Source organism: Sinocyclocheilus rhinocerous, unplaced genomic scaffold (assembly GCF_001515625.1).
Source record: "Sinocyclocheilus rhinocerous isolate Xijiao unplaced genomic scaffold, SAMN03320098_v1.1 scaffold444, whole genome shotgun sequence".
Taxonomy (NCBI): Eukaryota; Metazoa; Chordata; class Actinopteri; order Cypriniformes; family Cyprinidae; genus Sinocyclocheilus; species Sinocyclocheilus rhinocerous.
The window spans coordinates 465,717-489,330 of record NW_015645540.1 but is presented as its reverse complement, the minus strand read 5'-3'; the positions used below and the strand labels follow the sequence as shown (position 1 = coordinate 489,330).

At 36.9% G+C, this 23,614-nt stretch overlaps 2 protein-coding genes across 2 annotated transcripts in view; one reads left to right on the top strand and one right to left on the bottom strand.

Moving 5' to 3' along the window:
• Positions 1-15,727, top strand: part of LOC107706338 (calsyntenin-2-like) — a 223,520-nt gene extending 207,793 nt beyond the window's left edge. The window contains exons 10-17 of the mRNA XM_016510011.1: positions 1,371-1,537; positions 1,803-1,951; positions 7,309-7,517; positions 7,991-8,158; positions 9,731-9,876; positions 11,173-11,296; positions 13,049-13,236; positions 13,849-15,727. Coding sequence (XP_016365497.1) covers positions 1,371-1,537; positions 1,803-1,951; positions 7,309-7,517; positions 7,991-8,158; positions 9,731-9,876; positions 11,173-11,296; positions 13,049-13,236; positions 13,849-14,052 — 1,355 coding nt within the window. The 3' untranslated portion in view covers positions 14,053-15,727. The remainder of the gene's footprint in view (positions 1-1,370; positions 1,538-1,802; positions 1,952-7,308; positions 7,518-7,990; positions 8,159-9,730; positions 9,877-11,172; positions 11,297-13,048; positions 13,237-13,848) is intronic.
• Positions 15,728-18,979: 3,252 nt separating this feature from the next.
• Positions 18,980-20,645, bottom strand: LOC107706313 (complement C1q tumor necrosis factor-related protein 6-like). The gene is made up of 3 exons (XM_016509977.1): positions 20,267-20,645; positions 19,808-19,933; positions 18,980-19,698 (listed from the first exon to the last, which is right to left on the bottom strand). Exons 1-3 carry the CDS (start codon positions 20,538-20,540, stop codon positions 19,418-19,420), a joined length of 681 nt encoding a protein of 226 aa, XP_016365463.1. The 5' UTR covers positions 20,541-20,645; the 3' UTR covers positions 18,980-19,417.
• Positions 20,646-23,614: the final 2,969 nt, after the last annotated feature.

Genomic DNA, 23,614 nt, shown 5'->3' with positions numbered 1-23,614 from the left:
TGTTTTTTGGGGGGGGGGGGGGGTTATTGTGTGAAATAAAACATTTGGAATATTTTCCCCAAAAGTGTAAATTCTGTTATAATTTGGTAAAAAATAAATGAGCATAAAAGTATCCTTAAAAATATTCACATTCCTTGTTCCTTAAAAACATAGAAAAATAAAAACAAAGAAAAATGTTTTTAAAAGACTGCTCTAAAATAAGCATGTGTAAAGAGAGATAAATAAGGCCATTACTGAGCTGCTTCTTCTCAGTAACATATGACTATTTTTAATTAGTATTACTATTTTCATATTAGTCATATTTTTTATTTAATTATTATTCTATTAAAATATGAAATCAGATGTGCTAATCTAAACGTAAGGTCATGGCCATGCCTTTTCCACAGGGCTCAGGATGTGTTCTGCTTGTTATTGTCTGTCATGCAGCTAATGATCGATACAGATGTGACGTGACATGCGAGGACTGCAGTCTCATTAGCGCTTTTGTCCTTTAGGGGGAGCACGAACGAGAATGCAAATGTTCCTCTGCTGTTTCATCTGTGGAATAACATTTAATTGATAACATCTGTCAACTAAATAATTTAAAAACAGAAGCAATTAAGCATTGGAAGCACAGACCCTCATTGTGAGGCTTTAGGAGTGACAGTATTTGCTGCATCTGGAGCTATTAGACTGCCCAAATCTGCCAGCTCATCAGTCAGGGATGTATGGGAGGGAAAACAGCATGTGTTATTGGCGACAGGCATGTGTTATTGGCGACTTGGTTCTATTCATCAGTTGTTGATTGGATGCAGGCAGATCTGAATATGAGCTTGCAGATGGTTGTGAGAAAGAGTCGGGGTTTAAGCAGATTAAATGATTGGAGAAGTCTAGCATACGTCACACTTAAGGATGAAATTATCTATGAAAACTTTGAATAAAATCTACTTAAATGTTTTGAGCTGGATTATTTGCATAAATTTGTATTTAAGCAGAAAAATCTGAGGAATATCAGTGTAATTCTCGATTGCAAAAACTGTAAATAATAATAAAATATTTATACAAAATGATATATAGAATATATAAATGAACTGATTTCTTGTAGATGGTCCATCAGAGTCTGTTTTGATATATTACCATATATTATCATCATAGACAGCAAAGAATACAAAAACATTTTTTTTTAAACACCTAGCAGATGGAGGCATTTCAGTAGACAGGCTTGTCTTCCTACCTCTGGATAGTGTCAGATAAAGTGTTTTTGACTTTTTGACACACACACACACAGAGTGCCACTTAGCTTCCAGATATCTTTTGCTTTTGTACAGTATATTTTGTTGCCAGTGACTGCAAGTATGCGTGTGCATGATTTGTAATGTGTTTGTTTACAGGAGGAGAGGTGACCACTCCAAGGTTCACACAGTATTTCCGGGGAAGCCTCTCAGGCTTGACTATCCGACCTGGGAAGATTGCAACTCAAAAGGTGATCTCCTGCCTACAGGCTTGCAAGGAAGGCCTGGACATCAGCTCGCTTGAGAGTCTGGGAAAAGGCATAAAGGTACATGCGCACACACACATACACATACATATATGAAAGCCTTTCATTGGAAAGATTATAGGCATTCCATTCTTTGTCCATCTCTTTAATATCATCTGAATATATTTGAGATTCCTTTGATGTCAGTCATTCCCAGCCATCATTTATTCATCTATATGTAAATGTGTTGACTCGGTCATTTGCTCCTTTGCGTTTAGGTTTTTTTTTTTCCTCTCTCTCGATTATGAAAATTGGCTCTTTCTCACACTGTCTTGATCCTTCTCAGTTCCACTTCAACCCGGCTCAGTCAGTGCTGGTCATGGAGGCAGATGACTTGGAGAGCATCAACACAGCCATGACAAAAGTTTCCTACATCAACTCTCGGCAGTTTCCCACTCCCGGTCTGCGCAAACTCCACATAACCACTACAGTCCAGTGAGTACCGCACTAAAAGTCAAAAACATCCCATCAAGCATAACAACATCAGCTCATAAAGACTTTAATAGATTGATAACGCTGCAATGAAATCTCTACAGGATGAATACTAAGTATAGGAGTAAATATTCGAGCGAATGATTAAGTGTAATTAGCTTGCATTTTTGGGGTTCATTTAAAGTGTTAAGTGCTTTGAATGTGTGGTGATCATTTTATTTTTTTTTAATCTCACAAGCAAGTGTTGTTAATAAAAGCAAGGCTAGATGTTTATGAGTGAAGGATGAGCGGCAGCAGAAGGTTTTCTCTGATCAATACTACAGAGCTAAGGGATGAGGTTGCTCTGGTTACCGATAACATCTGTCTTACACTGCATGACTCTCAAGTACCTGTATCTAATCTGGCTGTGCCCTAAACTCATATCCACATATCCCAAAGAAACTTACCCCAGCAAAACTGAGTAGAGGTGAAGAGAAAATAAAATAGTTTTTTTCTCCAAAGTGTAGCCCTACTGAAAAATACAGCTTATACCAGGGCTGCATGAGTAATTGTATTTTAATCAGGATCACGATTGCTGCTTCTCTTGATTAATTAACCATAATTGTCTTCTGGTTATTTATCCTGAAAGTTTTTTTCATTTGACATTTCTGTTATAATGGTAACAAGCCTTCACAAGGTTTCACGCTTGGGGTTACCAGATTGAAACTTTTCTCTTAAGTCTCTAAAGATGAATGGTTACTGCCCAGTGTTTTACTTAATCTACCTAACCTGGCAACCATGCACACATTCTGTACTGCAAAAAGGTGCCGATTGTTGTTTTAATAGAAAAACTTCTGTTTTTTAAGAGATGCCTGGTAAGGTTTTACCAGTTTTTGTGAAGAGTGTGTTAATGCATAAGCTATGATAAATATAATAAGTTAGGAATTTATATTAGGTTGTCATTCTCTTGATTCGTGCTTATGTGAAAGTGCAGTAATTCTGAAATTAAATTTCTCAAATGAGAACAATTGTCATTAATAATCATCAAATTGATCTGGTTTGCAAGTTTAAGAGAGGTTTTGGGCACTTAAAACTGCCTGAACCAGCTGCTCACAAGCTGGGAGACCAAATAGACCATCTTAAAACCAGCTTATAACCATTACATTTATGCATTTGGCAGATAATTTTATTCAAATTACATTACATTTAAGACATACAATTTATCAGTTCATGCATTCCCTAGTAATTGAACCCATGACCTTGGTATTGCAAGAGCCATGTAGTGTTTGAGCTATAGAGTTAATAGCAAAGCAACTTGGCTGAAGCTGTTATTTTCAGCAGCATGTAGTGTTCTGGCAGTGCTCTTGTTTATGTGGATAATGGACAGGCCTGCTGGTGGTGATGACTGTAGTGAGACCAGCTGAAGAGAACATGAAAGGCCATGATGAAATAAAATCTGCTGTGTCAGAAAGCCAGCCTCCGCAGTACAGTACAACACAATTAAAGATACTGTCACACAGCACAGGTCAGAGAGTGACAACACAGCTCTGCACAATACATAGCTTAAAGGAAATCACACAAAAATGAGTATTATGCCATCATTTATTGTCCCAAACCTGTATGACTGACTTTCTAAACTATGTGACCACAGCAGATCCACTTTTATTTTATTGAAAAGAGCAGCCTGGACATCTGGCCTAAACATCTGATTTTGGGTTTCACACAAAGCCATATAGATTTGGAACAACATGAGGGTGAGTAAATGATGACAGAATTTTTTATTTTTGGGTGAACTACCACAACATATTGCAGTATATTGTAGAATAACACACTACTGTTACCCCACAGCAGAGCAAAAAATGGTGCAGAGCAGGACTTCCAGCTGTTAATGTGACATCTAAAGCAATGTGATAATATATTAAGACTTTACAGGGGTTACTTCTTGTCTCATTTTAATGGTGATCTTACATTCTTTTATCTCTTTTCTCTCACTGTATATCTCTCTCGTCTTGTCGCCACCATCCTCTCACACAATAAAATGCACAGAGGCTTTACTATCAAGCACTTCAGGTCAATAATTGGGGAAGATGATGGTTCGATGGTTCTTGTTTATTGATCACCACCTGGACTCCCTTTCATGAACAGAAGTTATTTATTTTGTAGATTTCACACTCCTCTAATAAATAATTGTGATTCAAGCTGCGGATTTAAATGCCTACAATAGCTCAGTTGTTGAGCTGGATAGCTTTTCCACAACTTTTTTTTTTAAATATGGTTTCTGTTGCAGCATACCAGAGAGAGATCTAAACTGATAATTAAAGGGGACATCGGATGCCCATTTTCCACAAGTTGCTATGGTTCTTTAGGGTCTTCATGAAATGTCTGCAACATACTTTGGTTAAAATTCCTCAATGGTCATGTAAAACAACACCCTTTTTACATTGTCAAAAACAGCTCTGTTCACAGCAACCCGTTTCGGTTTTTAAATGCTAATGAGCTACTGCTCACCCCCACCCCTCTCTTCCGTGACAATTTGCAAATAGTCATAAAAATAAAAAGTGTGAGACTTCTTCTGGAGGTGCAGCTGGATCACGAACAGTGGGTACTGATCCATCCTTGAGCTTTAACCTTTTAGCAAAACCTGCCTTGAATTGTCTCTCGTTCAAAAAGTAGTATGGAGAAATTATTATTTATTTTTTTTGGAGAAAAAAAAAGACAAAACTTTTTTTTAACATGGAGTAAAATGATTTGCACAGACATAAACAAATTTAGGTGTATTCGGTGGTGCGTTACCATCAAAAACAAAACTAATCCACTGCGTCCTCAGTGGCTCTGATGTCGAGAGAAAATGAAAACTCTTATGTTCACTTTTACATTCAACTACAAAACACCTGCATTGTTTATGAGACATTGTTGTCGCTACAGCTGGCAGAGGGTGGAAATATTCATAGAAATGCTCTTCTTTTGAACGTTCTATTCATCCAAGAATCCTGAAAAGAAATATCATGGTTTCCACAAAAATATTAACCGTTTTCAACAATGTTTCTTCAGCACCAAACAAACATATTATAATGATTTCTTAAGGATCATGTGACACTGAAGACTGGAGTAATGGCTTTTGAAAATTCAGCTCTGTCATCTCAGAAATAAATGTTAAAATATATTGCAATAGAAAACAATTATTTGTAATTGCAATCATATTTCACAATATTACACTTTTACCATTATTTTTTCTTTAAAAAAATGAAAATGCAGCACTTCTGAAACTGCTAGCTAAATTCCCAAGGTTTTGTGGGTGTCCTTTTCTCTTTTGAGACGCTTATTTGATTGTCAAGGGTGAAAGGATCATGTCATCTGACAGCAGTCTAATGAAACCTATTGGATCCAATCGCACATGGCTAATACGTATCCAAATGAAACTTTAGCGTGAAGAAAGTGAGAGTGGGAGAGAATGAAAAGAAGAGAGAGGCTTCTACACTTGTCTAGTGTGCACTGGTGAAGAGGATTGCCTAAATAAGAACAGACTTCCCTGGTCGATAGTGGAGTGAGCCGTAGCTCTTGTAATAGCGGTAGTCTGGCTTAGACCAGCTCCCAATATCCTTAAATCAGCCCTGTAAATAAAGCAAGATTGTTGGCCTTTTTCACAAAGCCTTTTTAATGAGTGAGTGTGCTCTCGACTGTTTTCTTTTAGTATGTAGCTCAAGTCGACCGAAGGGAGCCACTTTAACACATCACAAACTTTCCACCATTATTTTTACTGCAGTCATTAGACGTAATTGTTTTGTTGGTTCCACACAATTTTGTGCTCCCCTTCCTTCTCATTCAAGGCCATTCTCCGTGGCGACTTGAGGGAGAGCGTTTAGGTGAGCCGCACAGAGAAATTACCTGAGGGAGATAGTGCACCATCGCTCGAGCGCAACTAAGCATCACTCCGCCCGAGATGGTGGCAGAAAGCGCATTGTTGTCTTGAACAAATAGATAGTTCTTAATTAGCAGGCAAGTATATAAATGAATTAGTAAACCAATGAATGCTCTTTAGGGCTCACCCTTGAAAAAGAGTAATTACTGGGTGCATCGTGCGAAAGGGAGGCCTGTTAATCCTTAGACACTTCATTTCCCCCTTTCTCCTCGCATACTAGCTGTAATTAAGCTGGAGAGACTCCAATTTCCCTAGCAGGTCTGTGTGCGAGTCTGTTGCAGTCCACGCTTCAGCACCTCAGTCTTAATCAACACGGCTTCTGACTGCCATACCAACCTCTTCAGCTGGCATCAGGAGGAGGTGGCACCAAACTGAGCACACTGCTCTTGTTCTCGCAAATATTTTTTGTCGACTCGTTGCTTTAAAACTAACTATGTTTCGGCATCATTAATTGGTCCCATGATTGATTTCACCTGTGAGGTGCGACATGTGCTGAAGGTGACGATGACAGTCTGAAACAAAAGTTAGATACTATTGTCATCAACTGTCCAAACACTCACTTGAAAAAGAGACTTTGTGAGTGTCAGTGCATTTTTATGGGCTCTTACTCAAAGTGAGATACAGACTTTATTTTGGGAAGCAAGAGTGTTTAATTATTTGCAGTGTTAAAGTGTGTTTGTCTGCATAAAGGGGGGACATTTTTAAATAACTTACTTAATTCCTTGATATTTCATGTATTCTTTATGAATCTTGTATGTGAGCCTCAACAATGTAATTTACATAATAATTTGTTAATCATAGGTTTAGGGGGAAAAAACAAACACTTTCGTATTTTTAACACGAGTCTCCGTAAAGGAAGCCAAAATGACCTTTATGCATTTGCCTACATTTTATTTTATTTTATTTTATTCTATTTTATTTTATGCATTTCCTTAATTTAAATTTTAATTGCTTTCATTTTAATTAATTTAAACTTTTCATGTACTACTTACAATGTTGGTTTGTGTTGGTTGGTGTTGCAAAAAATATTATCCTTGTAAAAAAGTATTTACTATGTATTTCCTAATTTGTTTGCTCATTTTTATCTTTATTTTATGTCTTTATTCATATGTACACAAAGTCAAAACTTTGGACACATCTGGATGAATGTTTCTGATGATGAAAATCACAATGAGTAGGCGTGTCCAAACATGTTACTAGTTCTGGTCTCATTCCGTCATAAACATGGGAAAAACTCTGCCCAAAAGTATTGTTGGTGTAAAATTTGCCTAAAAGCAATTTCCAGAATGGCGTAGACAGGACAGAAACAGACGTTTTGTACACGACTTATCCCATCAGAGCTGAAACTGTTTTAAAATAGTTATTTTCGTGTCAGTCTGTGGCCCTTGCATCAGTTCTACACCTCCAGTGTTACACCGAATAAGTCTCTTGTTTCCTTCCTTTCTATTTTGCAATTTTGTAGGTGTTTTGGTGAAGATACGTGCATCTCCATTCCTGACATCAAAGCGATGGTGATGGTGCTGCCGCCCAGTGAACCTCGGATCACCATTGCTGGAGTGGAGCGGCTGGTTTGGCCCGCGGCTCAGCTCCGGGCCCCTGTCGGGGTGGACCTGTTCAAGGACATACACATCATTAGTACCGTCACCAAGACTGACGCCACCCTCAGCATAGGTGATAGATGACTCACTTTCACAGCTCATATATTAACAATCTCACTGCTTTGCATTCATCTATTTCAGAGGTGCCACAGTTGCACATTTTGCCTGTAATGTAATCGTATAAACGTTTTAGAATATTTACTGAATTTGCTTCCCACGGATTCTTCCCAGCATGTTGTTTTTTTTTTTTAAATAATGGTTTAGTCTATTATCATCAAGATTATAAATGCCTTCTGCTGGTTATTACACTGACACTGACCTTAAGTCAATTGTTTTTTATTAGTGTCCTTTTTCATTTAAAGTTCAACAAATGTGTCCGGCTTCTTTTATCGAATTGAGAGCCAGGAGTAGTGAAACAATAAATCATCTAAATTAAATTCATACACAATCAATGGTTGTTTGTGGATACGGCAGGAGGTCATATATTTGCTACTGCGTATTTGTCCTTGTGTAACTGTGTGTGTGTGTGTGTGTTTGTGTGTGTAGTCCGGAGGCCTGGTGTGCTGGAGTTGATGCATAACCTGGATTATTGTGATGTGCTGGTGATCGGAGAGGAGCTGGAACCGGAGCGGGAAAGTCTGGAGATCCACCACAGCTCTCTCTTGGGCAAACATCTGGATGCCACCAACTCTACCTCTGGCATCTCCATCTACGGTATGGTCGACCACATGTCTCGATCTACTATACAGCCATCTGCTGCTAGAATGTTTCTCATAATCTCTTTTTCACTCTACTTTGCAGTGACCCTTTCATTTATTGCTTATCCACAGCTTATTACTTTCTATCTTCCCATTGCTTCATTTTTACATAAGTTCTACATGTAGAACATATTTAAATCTAGATCTTTAATGTATCTGTAGATGTTCAACTTCTGCAACATGACATTGATTGTATTACATTGATTGTATTCCTTGTGTTCATGCAATCAACCCAAAAGTGAGAAATCTGTCATCATTTACACATCTGTAGAACACAAAGGGAGACGAGTTGAAGCATGTGACAGTGAATGGGGACCATGCTCCAACATGACAAAAAAAAAAGCACAATAAAAGCAATAAAAGATCTCCATTTGACGTGTGTGTCATATAAGTCTTCTGAAGCCAAACCATAGATTTGTGTGAGGAACAGACTGACATTTTAACCCCATTCACTGAGAATTTTTTTCTATCTGTATCCATTTGTACAGTGACTCTGTTACTGACATTTACATATTATGTGATTTACATTTCTATCTGTTTTCAATTACGCAAAGCTATTTTATGGCTTTAGATTATTTGTTATACATTACAGTTCAAAACTTTGGGGACAGTAAGATTTTTAATGTTTTTGAAAGAAGTCATTTATACTCACCAAGGCTGCATTTATTTAATCAAAAATACAGTGAAAACAATAATATTGTGAAATATTATTAAATTTTTAAATAACTGTTATATATTTGAATACATTTTAGTGTAATTAATCAAGTGTAATTTATTCCTGTGAAAGCAAAGCTGAATTTTCAGCAATCGTTACTCTCATCTTCAATGTCATATGATCCTTCAGAAATCATTTTAATATGCAGATTTGGTGCTCAAGAAACATTTCTTATTATTATTATCATCAATGCTGAAAACCGTTCTGCTGCTTAATATTTTTTTGGAAACTGAGATACATTTTTTCAGGATTCTTTGATTAATAGAAAGTTAAAGAGAACAGCTTTTATTTTAAATAGTTTTGATCAATTGAATGAATTTTACCAATTAAAAGTATTACTTTTCTGTTTAAAAAAAATTACTGACCCGAAAATTTAGAACAGTAGTGTATACAATAAATCTTGTGGGTGGCGTTTATTTTTTTTTTTATTTTTTTTTTTCGTTTTCATTTTGGCAACCCAAATCCCCATCCACTGTCATTAAATGCAAAAGAGTGATATAAATCCATTTAAAGAATTTGAAAAAAGTTTTGATCTTTAAAAGTCACTCTCAATTGTGCTCAAAAGCCTTTAACCCAGATCCTGCTCAGACTCTTGCACAGATCGCTGCCTCTATCAATCATACTGTACATTTGGCTTTCAAATTTGGCAAATTCAAATCACTGTGACATTTCATAAAGTGGTTGGAGAGTTATTAGAGAAGGACTAAGACCTCATACTTGTTCAGGGACTCCATGTTGAGTCTCTCCCAGGCCTCTGTAGCTCTTTTGTCTGAGTAGACCGAGTTCCTGACACTGGTCTTTCTTTGGTCTCAGGTGTGGACTCCATGGCGCATTATGAACAGGCCATCAGGCAGGTGAGATACCGTAACTGGAAGCCTGGCGGTCTGTCTGAGAGAAGGTTCCGGCTCAGTTGCTCTGAACTGAATGGACGCTACACAAGCAATGAGTTCAACTTTGAGGTCAGAGACTGCCTTCATACTGGGCTTTTTTTTATCATCCATTCACTTTATCCCCTCTTTCAATTCCTGCTCTTCTTTCAGCTTTTTGCACTTTTGGACTTAGTACTTAAAAGTTAGCTGTGCACTTTTGACTCTTGATTTCTGATTAAGAACTGGCCATTAGGACAGAAAGACACCGTCCTGACGGACATGTAAAGTGATCAACCACAGTCTTTGGTTTTTTGAAACTTTTAGGAGAGGATAAATCTAAAATTCATGATAGTGCAATAATAAGCCAGGCAGTAATAAAACGGTAGCCTATTTAAATAATGGCTCATCAGTCTTTCTGAATGATTGTACAGATTACACCAAGTAAATTAGGGGAAATTGGTCTGCATCAGTGGGAACACTTGAGACAAAACCAGCTACCATGACACAGTACTTCAAAAAATTAAGTGCAGTGTACAATATCCTAAAATTTACAGATTTAAATCTGGGGGCTTTAAATGGGGGATTTTATGACTATACTGTAGTTATACTGTAATAAATACAGTATTGAATAGGATCATTATTATAAATTCAGTTGTATAGTATTTTTATATACAGTATAATGTTATTATTATATTTATAATGAATTCATATTAATGAATTTATATTTTTATATTTATAATATATGAACTTTTCCACGACATTCTAATTTATTGAGATGCACCTGTATACCCAGGCCCGTCTCAAACTTGCTTGACCCGCATGTCTTACTCTGATACCGAAACAGACCTTCAAAACACTAACTGCATCTGCTTTTGTCAAGTTAAACATGGGAAATATGCGCCGTTAATCGTTATATTGTTATTTGTTATTATCGTTAACTAAATGTATAACTAAAACTATTAAAAACATTTGAATTCACTAAAATGAACCTGAAATAAAATATAAATACTAGACTAAGCAAAACAAAAAATTAGAAATCTACTATACATAAATAAAAACTGAACTAAAAATAAAAGTTAAACCTAAATGAATAGCAACATTAAAAAAAAAAAAATGACAATGTAATTTACTAAAACTTATTTCACATGTTAAAATGACAAAGTTACAGTTTTAGAGCATTTGTCTGGAGTTATTATAACTAGCTTAACCAAAAAAAAAATAAATAAATAAAATAAAATATATATATATATATTTTTTTTTATTAGAATGCAACAAAGCTTTGCTGAAATCTCTTAACCTGGCCATAATGTTATGGATTCAAAACATTTCGATTTTCATTCTCCCGGTTGTCTCTCTGAACTATTTTCTGTTTGTCCCGCCTCTCAGATTGGAATAGTGCGCAGCTCAGAGGCCGTGGAGCATGTCAATCACATGGCTGTCCAATCCCAGTTCATGAGACCGGTGCATCATCCACTGGTGGTTCATACTGTCAACTCTGATCACATCTCAGGTAAAGTCAGCCAAGATGCCTCTTAATAAGTTAATAAGTTCATTCAATCCTGGTCATGCAGTGATTTTACCCTGTATGATACTACTGTGTTGAAAATGAAAATTAGTTGCTTTATCTTCTGATAATGTGTTGTTCCTTTGTTAAACCATCTAATTGAATTGTAAACCAGTGGCTTTAAAAGGACAGTAAATGTGTCACAAAAACTATTCATGGGAGATTACAGCAAATATTCACACACATGCACGTACAAAACCCGCACACTGGTCTAAGCGGACGACAGGCTCTTGAGACCGTATTGTTGGTTTGAAGAAGCTTGGGAAATTACACTTACTCTACCAGCTCACACACACACCAGGGACACCAGCGATCTCCCCAAGGGCGCACAGAGCACAGCTGACTGCAGCGAGATGGAGCATTCTGCTCTCTGGACTGAAGAAAGAAAGAGGTAGAGAGATGACAGGATGCGAGACATGCTGCTTTAGGAGAGACATGGAAAAACAGCAGGTGGCACTGTGACCTCATGCTCCCAATCCTGCTCTTGCTGACTGCAAGGTCTCAGTAAACGACACTGTTCTTAAAGTGAACTGTGTGAAACTGTCTTCCGCTGTCAGCACGGCTAAATAAGCTTCACCTCACAGACCTCCCTTAGAAACACTCTAAACGACAGTAATCCAGGATTGTATCGATTTCTGTATGGCTGAGTGAGTCATAGCAATACTATGAATATACATAATTGCAGGATAGAGAGACTAGAGCAATAAGTGACTCAAGGTCATGCATTCCAGTTATTTTACTACAGTTAAAAGTAAAGCAGGGTGACTAAAACACCCATAAATCTCTCTCCGTCTCTTTCTGTTTCTCTCTATATACTGTTCAAAAGGGTTTCTTAAGGAAATTAATAGTTTTATTCAGCAAGGACACATTAAAATGATCAGCAGGTACAGTACAGTATTGTATACATGACCAAAGGTACAGTATTTAGTTGGTGTGTGGTTGAGGAGAGACCCCCCTCATATGATTGTAAAGCGCTTTGGGTGTACAGCAATACACAATAAAGCGCTATATAAATACCTCATTCATTCATTCATTCATTTATAATGTAAACTTTTTTTTATCTATCTCAAAAAATATTATGAAGTGCAACTGTTTTCAACATTGATAAGAAATGTTTCTTGAGCAGCAAATCAGCATATTAGAATGATTTCTGAAGGATCATGTGACACTGAAGACTGGAGTAATGACTGCTGAAAATTCAGCTTTGCATCACAGGAATAAATTAGATTTTAAAATATATTTAAATTGTAAATAATATTCATATTTTATTTTATTTTATTCCACAATATTACTATTTGTACTGTATTTTTCACATAAATAATCCAAATAAATGCAGCCTTGGTGAGTATAAGAGACTTGTGCACGTCTCAAGGTGTTGGTTGAGAAAAAACTGGAAAATATGCCTCTAACATGGAAAGGATGTTGGAATTCTTACTTGTATGAAACTCTGGCAACATCAGTATGATATAAGACAATGATCAGTAAATAATTACATTATTATTATTATTAATCACAATAACAATTTTAATGGTTTGTATCAACTTAATGAAATAATAATAGAATTCAACTGCTTTGAACATGTTTTATCAAATCTGGATTTAAAATTCCCCTTTGTACAGTAACATGCCACAACTTTGCAGTTTGGTTGAACAAGATAAAATAAAAAATGTGTGTATGTCTTCACCCATGTGTCATTAGGTACCCCTCCTGCTGCGACTGTGGTAATTGTAATGTGCATTGCCACTCTGGTGGTCATTGTGGTCTTGGGCATCTACCGCATCCACACCACCCACCAGGACGGTTCAAAAGAGGACGAAGAGGGAAGAAAAGATCCAGAGATGGACTGGGACAACTCCAATCTTAACATCACTGTTAATCCCATGGAGGTCAGTATGTGCCTTAATGGTAAAGACCAGTGTTGGGGAAACTGCTTTGAAACTCTAGGTCCGGGGGGTGGCCAACATCGGTCCTGGAGAGCCACAGTCCTGCAGAGCTTTGCTCCAACCTTGATAAAAACTCGCCTGCCTGTAGCTTTCTAGTAACCCTTAGACCTTGATTTACTTGTTCAGGTGTGTTTGATTAGGGATGGAGCAAAACTCTGCAGGACTGCGGCTCTCCAGGACCGATGTTAGCCATCCCTGCTCTAGGTTGTGAGTTTTGAATGAATGTATTATACAGTCGAAAGCATCATTTTTCTTCTGAACACACACAAAACAAAATATTTTGAAGAATGTTAGTAACCAAACAGTTGATGGTAGCCAAATACTTTCAAAGTCAATGGCTACCATTGGATCTTTAAAAGATCTTCTTTTGTGTTCATCAGAAGAAAGAAGCTCATGCAGGTTTGGAACAACCTGAGGGTGAATAAATGATGACAGAATTTTCATATTTTGATTAACTATTCCTTTAACAATAACAACTCTGCTCTATAATGTGTGGAGTTTTACCTTTTCATCATGAAGATGGTCTATATAGCATCATTCTGTTGTTGGTTGTAGGGCATTGATGGGGCTCAGATTGCTGAGGAGGTGAGGGAGGAGGAGCCAGAGAAAGAGGAGGGTGAAGACGAAGAGGAGGATGAACTGGCAGGAGAGCTCTCTAGTGCTGAATCTGAGGACAGTGATGAAGAGGAGGAGGCTAGCATCCAGAAGGGAAGAGTGAAAGGAAAGCTGGAGTGGGACCCGTCTACGTTACCCTATTAAAACACACACACACACATACATATGTGCATACACCTTCACACAAGCAAGATTCACATGCAGACATAGACTTGTGCACACACACATACAGACGTACACATGCATACATAAAACACTCGCATTTAATGCCCTTTCACACTTACAGAAGCCAGAATTTATTGCCTGAAAAGCTGTCACACATCAGCCTGATTTTGACTCTTTCCTACACCCACAAAAAGCATCCTGCTGGTCAATATTGGGAATTGCACCCCTCAGTCCTGCAAAGCCTGTATGTACTTCAGTAGTATAAAGCTGCAGTGTCTCAATAGATCCACAAAAAGTAAAGATAATTTGACACAGATAATTTGCAATTAATTGTGAATCAACACCCCTGGGATGTTTTTTATTTACATAAACTGTTTTGTTTTTTTTTGTCTGTCGATTAATCAGATTAGAGTCTAACATCATGATGCTTTCTTCCTTTCTGAAATACTAAACTAATATTTGACAGTGTGGCTATGCCTTCACCATTTGTTGTCTTCAGAGTAGCATTGAATATTGCATTGATTTGCAATAGTAAATACCCAAAAGTTGTTTTTTGCAATGAAAATATATACAATAATGATATTTTCTTCATTTGAAATCTAGCAAATAGGTTTATTTTAGATCCTCAGAGAGATTTTGAGATGGTTCTCTTTCAGCAAAAGTTATATAGTAAGGAGATAACATGAAAAAAAAAATCATTTTTTAGTTTTTTTGGGGGGGGGATTTCTCTGTGGTAAGATAGGAGGAAGTGTGTCTGTACATTTTTATATGCCTGTCATCTGTAAATAGGGAACTGTAGAGTAGTTGAATGGTGACTCAGATTCCTCACGTCCTCCTGCATCCCTCACACAGCCTGTTTGTGTCCACACTTGCTTGCTGAAGAGGAAGTTTCCTCCTCCTCCTCTCTCTGTCTGTGTTCATCTCTCTTTCATTGTTCATGGTGTCCTCACCTCAACTGCGGATGGGTTCTCCCTCACTTCACCTCAAATAGATTTGTCTGAGTCTCTGTAGACAAAGACACTTTTAAACTATTAAAGGAAAGAAAATAGAAGAAAATTGTTCAATGGTTTTAGCCTGGAGCTATTTTGGTATATTGTGAAGGTCTTTACTAACCTCCCCACAGTGTACAATTCAATTAAATCTTTCAGGAAAAGAAATGAAATTGACATGTAAGTAAACTACAGACAAAAGCAAAAAAAAAAAAAAAAGGCTTTTGACTGTGTTTTGTTTTCATATAGAAGAGAGGTTTATGTAAAACCAGAGCAACTGTAGATGATATTTAATTTTTTCTCCCCTTGACGTGCATTTATGAATATGTGCATTGGGTTTCATGTAATGTCTGTTGCAGTGGTTAGGATTTCTCATGCCATCAGCCAAAACGTGCTTGTGATGTCAGCCTTGTGAGACATCCCGTTCCCCCTCCGTCCACCTTCCACACCTTTCAGTCCTATATTTCACTAGTCCTTTTTACCGTGTGTGTTATAGAACAGAAACAAAAAAGAAACTTTTAAAAAGATTGACCCTGTAAAATCATGTAAGACTATTCTTTTGTATATGTTTCTCTCCTTTTGTTTTGTAAAGGGTTTTTGTTTAACTTCTTTGATGGTCACTGCAGCACTTTCTGTACATTGACCAATAAAGACTTTCCTTAGAATGAGTGAAAGTGTCTCTTTCCCATTCAAATGCTAATTATTCTACTTTTGTGTACAGCTTGAGGACAAAACTTTGTTTGTATATATATTTGAAGAGTTCATTTGCAAAAAAAAAAAAAGTTAACTCAAATTCTCAAAAATGATGTTTTTTCATTGTGCATTCCAATTAATCTCAATCAAACTGCAGTTGGGTTATTTTGATTAGGTTAAAAATAACTAAAAATTACAGCTAACTAACACAAAAAAAAATAAAGAAAATATTTGTCTGTAGGCCTATGTATTGCAGATAATCATGTGTAAAACGGGGTTCATCTATTAGCAAAACAGTTTATGTTCATAGGGAATATGTAAACTATATTTTGCTGATGGATCAACATATCTGTTCATCTATATGACTTACAGAAGATAGGCTATATGCAATATGCTGTATGCCTTTTATTAAACAAAAAGAGATCAAAAGAAATCAACCTAGTTATTGGGTAAAACGTGTCACGTGCAAAAAAATAACGAAAGTACAAAGATAATCAGAATGATTTACAGTACAAACAAGCGGAAGTTAATATCTAAAGCCAATGTTTGACTACAGAATAAGCTGTGAGTGACACCATTTGTTTATTTTATTTTGCCACATTGTAACGAGGTTTTAGCTTCTTATGGAACTCTTTAAAGGGGTCATATGATGCGATTTCAAGTTTTCCTTTCTCTTTGGAGTGTTACAAGCTGATTGTGCATAGATAAGATCCCTGAAGTTGCAAAGACTAAAGTCTCAAAACCAAAGAGATATTCTTTATCAAAGTTAAGACTCTGCCACGCCCCCCTAAAACGGCTCGTTCTAACACGCCCCCACATATCTACCTCACCATGTGGAAATATTTGCATAATGCGCCCAAATGTGCAAGCAAAGAAAGAAGGCGTGGTTTCAAGTAACCGCAGTTAGTGTTGAAGCAACATGTCAGGGAGACGCTGTGTGTTTAAGTGCGAAAGCAAAAGCACTTTATTTGGCCTTACGAAAGTAGATGCATTTAGGAATCTTTAAGATTACTTACAACAGAACAGCAATGCATTTTATGGACGACCGTTTCGTGAACCTAGGAGAGGAGGTAATTCTGGCGAGAGAGAGAGAGAGAGCGCGAGCGAGCGAGAGAGAGAGAGAGAGAGAGAGAGAGAGAGAGAGAGAGAGAGACCGCGAGCGAGCGAGAGAGAGAAAGAGAGAGAGAGAGAGAGAGGGGGTCACATCACAGTGGAGTCAGCTGTCTTAACCGTGGCTTGTGTACTGCAAACACATACCAGCTTCATCACTGTGTCTGTCACGCGACTCTGTTCCCCTTTTGGGCTCTGTCTTTACATTTATTTTGAAAGATGAAGCTCGCGATTATGGTAAGGGGCGTTACATTTCCGACGAGTGCTTGCGGTGTTCGGCCAATCACAATGCACTGGGTCAGCTGGCCAATCAGAGCAGACTGCGCTTGTCAAAGGAGGGGGCTTTGTAGAAAACTAAGCGTTTGAGAGAGGCGGGGCATAGAGGACCTACAATAATGTACAGTATTTGAAAAATAATGTGTTTTTTGAACATTAAAACATGTCAACATATTCTGTTACACCAAATACACAAAATAATGATCTTTAAAAAAGCATCATATGACCCCTTTAAATAAAATAGGTGCGGTCACACCAACCGGCTGGAGTGCCCTATGATCTCAACCAGAGAGCACTCCTTCCGAATGCGACTTGTGACAAATCAATAGTACTAACATATTTTAAGATATGTCAGTGCAAGTTTCTTATACAGTTAAAACAGAACAGACATGCATTTTTGTGTAGGACTAGGCTTAAGCCGTGTCTGTGAGACTGGGGGAAAATGTTTTTAAACTTAAAACTTTTTTTTGCCCCATTTGCATTTATATCGTTTTACTACTTAAACAGTTATTTTAAGTATATATCATTATATAATTTACAATACACAGCGTGGTTTGTAATTCTATTTTTAGGGAGGGGGGGTAATGATATTACGCAGCGCTTAAAAATAGTCCCCAGCTATAGGTAACTTCCAATAAGTCTATTTTCAGGCGCTGCGTAATATCATTGAGCCTGCTGCACCCATAGTACGGCAGCAAAGTTCCTTGATTATTACGCCGGAATGAGAGTATAGTTCCTAGCCATATTGGCCTAGAAAATCGAAACTTTTTATTTTCCGTCGGTCTTAGTACACGATGTAACTACAGAAGAGTCAAGTTTTAAATAGGAAAAATATAGAAACTCTTTGGTCATTTTTGAGCGAGATGCTAACGGTCTAATCAGATTCAATTATCTATGCTAAGCTACAGCTAAAAGTGCTACCGCCAGACCTGGAGATCCGCTGAATGGATTCGAAAACGGTAAAACTCAACTGTTTAACTCTACGGGAGTTGGAAAATGAACCTATTTTCAAAAATAGTGGAGTGTTCCTTTAAGCCTTGTCTGTGAAACGGGGTAAAAGTCTCAACATTTTAGTCTAGTTTTAGTCCAAGAAAATCTAGAGTATTTTAGTCTAGTTTTAGTCAATGAAAACTTGACATTTTAGCATTTAAGATTATTATTAATTAACCGTACAGTATTCATTTTGGCAGCCATTTTTAAGTTTGTCTTAGTCTTACTCAAATGTACATTTTAGTAAGTTTTTGGTAAAGCTTTTTTTTTTTTTTTAATTCATTTTAGTCTCTTCTTATTTCGTCAACGAAATTGCATGTTGATATAGAGTCATAGTTATCGTTTATTGACCTTATTATCGTCTCGTCTTCGTCATGGGAAAAAAGCTCGTCAACAAACATTTTTCGTCATAGTCTTCGTTAACTAAATTAACGCTAGGACAACCAACCAAATTCAGTATGGGAGTATACACAAGATACATGCAAGTTGCTCCTTATGGAATTAGTAAAGTAGCTCTGACGATGAAAATTATAATTTCAAATGATTTAAAAAGACAAAATGATTTAATACAAAGATGCAGGTTTAATATTTAAAGCCTCATTAGAGATAGTAAAGAGTTCATCAGATGCACCCTCAAAATCTTGTTGGAAGTAGTAAGTCATCTGGATACTTTTTGCCTTCTGTTATATGAATACTGTGAATTCAAACATACTACTCTTTTCACATAGCCTACTGTTTTTCACCTGCTATATAGTAGGAAAGTATGTGATTTCAGATGCAGCAGATCTCTATTGCCTCATTAATCTGCTGCGCTGCAGTAACCAGACAAGGCTCCAGACAATGCCTTTGATATGCTTTATTCATTCATCTCACACAAATCACAGAGAAAACCCACCAGCAAAAATATTACAACAGTTTATATAGGATAGGTACATGAACAAAGAGCACTGTAGCATTATATGATTAGGCCTATATAATTTTTTCTCTAATATAACTATTTAGACATTCCCCACCTCTATCACTAGGCAGAAGTGAATTTTGAAATTTGATTAGCTCAGCTTGTTGCTCAAGTTAAAAGAGTTAAATATTAAACATTCATTCAGCAGTATAGTACTTGTTTCCTTCTATCTACATCACTACCACACTAACTTTCACCAGGCCTACATCTTAAATTCATAAAAAGGTATTTTTTATGCATATGAAAACATACCAGAATAAAATATTAGTTTTGCAAGCAAAAATACATGTTCGTTTGGACTTTGTGCTTCATGAATTTAGTAAGATTGTCAAAGACGGAAAAGTAAATGCCCAACAAATGAATTGTGGTGACTGTAATTATCAAAGACCCATGAAGTCTCACGGAGACGCACATAGACATGATCTCCTTTCTCTAGAGTCAAAGAGACTGAATTAGCTGTTGATTCATAGCGGTCACCTAGAGGATGATTGAAAACAATTACCATCTGTTCTCCATTTTTAAAGAGTCCTAAATTCAGAACTTTAGATGAGCGGTTATGTCCAGAGAAACTGAAGAAATAGGCCCCTTTTACAGGTGCTGTGAAGATACCTGTAATAGTACAACAACAATTAGCAGTGTTTTTTATTTAATTATGCTGTTTATTTTGACAAAATGTAGTTTTCAGTGTGAAACATTGGTTCAGTATAAGAACACACACCAGTGTTTGGGTTGTAAGCTCTTCCCTCATTCACATAGACATTATTGTAAACCAGGGTGACTGGAGAGTTGAAGGGTCCAAAGTTACCTGTTGATCCAAGTGTGGCACCAAATGCCACTTTATATTCTGTGTGAATCAGATCATGTTTTGTTAAAAAATAACCATACACAATAATCACACAAACCTGTGTATTGTATATTATATGCTTATAGTTTCTTGCTTCTGCTGGCTAGTTAATGTTATGCTAAAGCATGGTTTCTGAATACACGTGGCACTTTTGTCAACAGCCTATATTTCACTTATTTCTATTGCAGGACGGAATGCTTCTTGAGGTGTTAGCACTACTACTAATGGGCTGAAAATTTTTTTTTCCTCTGATATTTATTTACATTTAAAACTCTTAACTGTTTGGAATATATAGGCTGACAGAAATGATGAGAACAGGCAGGAAGATGTTACCGTTTCTCCTGAGCTGTTTCAGCTGTTCCTCAGTGACCTGCAGTTTGGTCTTCAGAGAACTCACAGTAGATTTCAGCTCTGCCAGCTCAGACTGGATCCCTGTGAGAATGTGTGTCTGAAACTCACCAGGAGTTGAAACAGCACGTCTTTTTTTCACATTCAAATGCTCAGTCCCCTCAGCCCGCACTTCGTCCGCTTCCTGCTGGACCTCAGCAATACAGTCACAGCTGAACAGGAGAAGCAGCAGCGAATACAGAATGTTGCGGGGCATCATGGTTTTGATCTTTAACACTTATGCTGAGCTATATTAAACAGGAGGATACAAGTGCAGCTGGCCCCAATATAAAATGCTCTGCCTCTGTATCTGCCTGATAAGTTATTTACCATGCATCTCTGGTAGCAAATGTTGCGACAACATTGTAAATGTTGTGCAAGTCTATTCACAACCATATCAGATTCATGCAACAAGCACTATTCTCTCCACCCAGCGTTTTTTTTTTTTTTTTTAAGTATTGCACAAATTATGCTCGATTTTCATAAGTCAAAGCATTGTTATATTTATTCAAGGGCTCTTTACCAAATAAAGTGTTGTTAAAATGTTGTTACAGTAACCTAATATTATTGCTAGAAAGCCAATGCACTTGGTAATTGTGATTTTTTTAAATATACTATTTTATTTCATAATTAAAATCCCTTTTTCCTAATAAAAAAAAAATAGTGGGTTACTCAGCAAATATTCAACCTTTTTATTTTGGTGTTCATCATTATTTATGTTTGACTTTCTTCAAAAATATAAAACAAAAAACAAACAACATCAAAATTTTAAGCCAGTGAAGTATGATTTTGGTCTGACCTCAACAGTACTTGTGATTGACCCCTTGCAAAAGAGCGAACTTTGTTTGTGAAATACGCTTGTGCGCTTACAAAAGAGTATTTCACAAACAATGCTCACTCTTTTGCAAGGGTTCAATTTACTTAGGGCTAAATCTGCAAACTATTAATTATTAAAAAATATTGCACAAACAATGCTCACCCCAATGCTCTTTTACAAATAAAGTGTTGCTATCCTATTTCAAGGTGTTTGAGACCCGTACTATTGAATCATCAATATCCGAAAAGCCACTGTAACAGATGAAATCTCGGTTTGTGTTCTAAAAATCTGCAATGACCAACTAGCATACTGGTATTCTATCCAAACTAATACAGAAACTGCTAAATCTAGGACTTGCAACTGGATACTGGATTTTCTCACTGGCAGAGCCCAGCATGTGTGGATAGGCAAGAAAACACTTCTCTGATCCTTAAGACTGGCACTACACGGGGCAGCGTTGCTAGCCCATTACTGTATACCCTGTTCACCCATGACTGTGTAGCCAGATTCAGCTTTAATTCCATTTTAAATTAATGTAAGTCAACATTTTACTAATAAACATCAATTTCTTTGTAAAAAATAAAATAATGACGCTGCACATCCTTCTAAAAACTAAAATAATAAAGAAATAAAAAATTGGTTGATTTGACACAAAATGCTGGCATTTGGTATTGCACAAACAAAAATATTTTTCAAAAATACGAGGAATCTTTTTTTTAAATGTATTTAGTACTGGCCTGAATAAACTATTTCATATAACAAATAAGAAGTGTATATACACACACAGTAAAAAAAAACACACCTTTGAAAATATTGTGTGCTGCTTTTGCTTTGATGCTAAAATATTATATCCTATCGTTATATGCAAAAAAGGTAAATGTGAAGTGATGTTTGGCCAAGTATGGTGACCCATACTCGGAATTTGTGCTCTGCATTTAACCCATCCAAGTGCACACAGACAGTAGTGAACACACACACCCGGAGCAGTGGGCAGCCATATTTTTGCGGTGGCCGGGGAGCGATTGGAGGTTTGGTGCCTTGCTCAAGGGTCACCTCAGTCCTGGTTATTCACTACCCCCACCAACAATCCCTGACAATCCCGGACCTGAGACTCAAACCCACAACCTTCGGGTTACAAGTCTGACTCTCTAAGATTTATTTAAAGCTCATACTTTCTATAAGAATGTTTTTGTGATTGTTTTTTTATTTACTTTTTTTATTCACAGTCTAAATGCTCTATACGTCTTACATCCTGCATTTCTTTTAGTTTCAATGAAGAAATGAATGTATTTATCAGAATACTAAGTATTTTTTCTGTTCTTTTCTTCTTCTTTTTTTACTGGAAAAATAGCACATGCTGGTTTTCTAATCCATTAAACTTTTCCCAAAGCCTTAAACATAAGATTGACTGACATTGTATATAACATCACTTGTAATGACTAACTTCAGCTGGAAGAGGGCAGCGTTCAACTTTGTTGTAACCACCATAGGCAGTCGGTTTAGAAAGTGTGTGTTGACTCTTGTATGCCTCTAGAGGTCTCTAAATACCCTATTAAGATGAAACCCTTAAACCACTGTAGAAAACTCGGCTCACAAAGCAGTATCTCTTTAGTCCAGGGGAGTTCAAACTCGGACCTGGGGGCCACTGTTCTGTAGAGTTTGACTCCAATTTGCCTCAGTACACCTGGCTGGAAGTTTCTAGTATGCCTAGTAAGACCTTGATTAGCTGGTTTTCAGGTGTATCTAAGTGGGGTTGGAGCTGAACTCTGCAGGACAGTGGCCCTCAAGGAGCAGGAATGGACACCCCTGCTTTGGTCTAACATTGCACCCGAAAAAAAAATCATGGTGACAGAATAAATCACGATACAGTTATTTTGGCTGGAAAGTGCAGTTCACATTAATTGCACAATGCATTACAAAAGTTCTTTCTTTCTTTCTTTCTTTTGGAAACTAGATGGATGCAACCAAAAGATAAAATTTTAGGCAAGCTTTAATTTTCAACTTGCTATTTATTTTATGTAATTTTTTTCAAATTAATTCATTTATTTATTTATTGAAAAGTGCCATGTAGGGCTGTCAAAATTTTTTTTTAGGTGTGCGTTAAGGAGGCAGCCTTAATTATCAGCGGCGCACGAGATGCGATGACGATGTAAGTGTCGTTGCGTTGCACTCGCGTCTCGCACAAAAGAGCTGCATGTAAAAAAGCCATGGCACAAAAAAGCCATGTAAAATTAATGCAAGTTTAACTTTTAAAAACATGAGATGCAGTGGGATGGGGGAAAACCCGCCATAAAGTCTAGATGTTTTTTTCAATGAAACATTTACTCTGTGTGATTGGCTTTCCGCCCTTTGTATTAAACTATGCATGCATACATGATGCTGTTTTGTTTATAGTTGTTTAAGTAACTTAATTATAATTGTTTTATACACATTATTTTAAACATTATGCACTTTTTTTTCGCAGATAGTCATGTTAT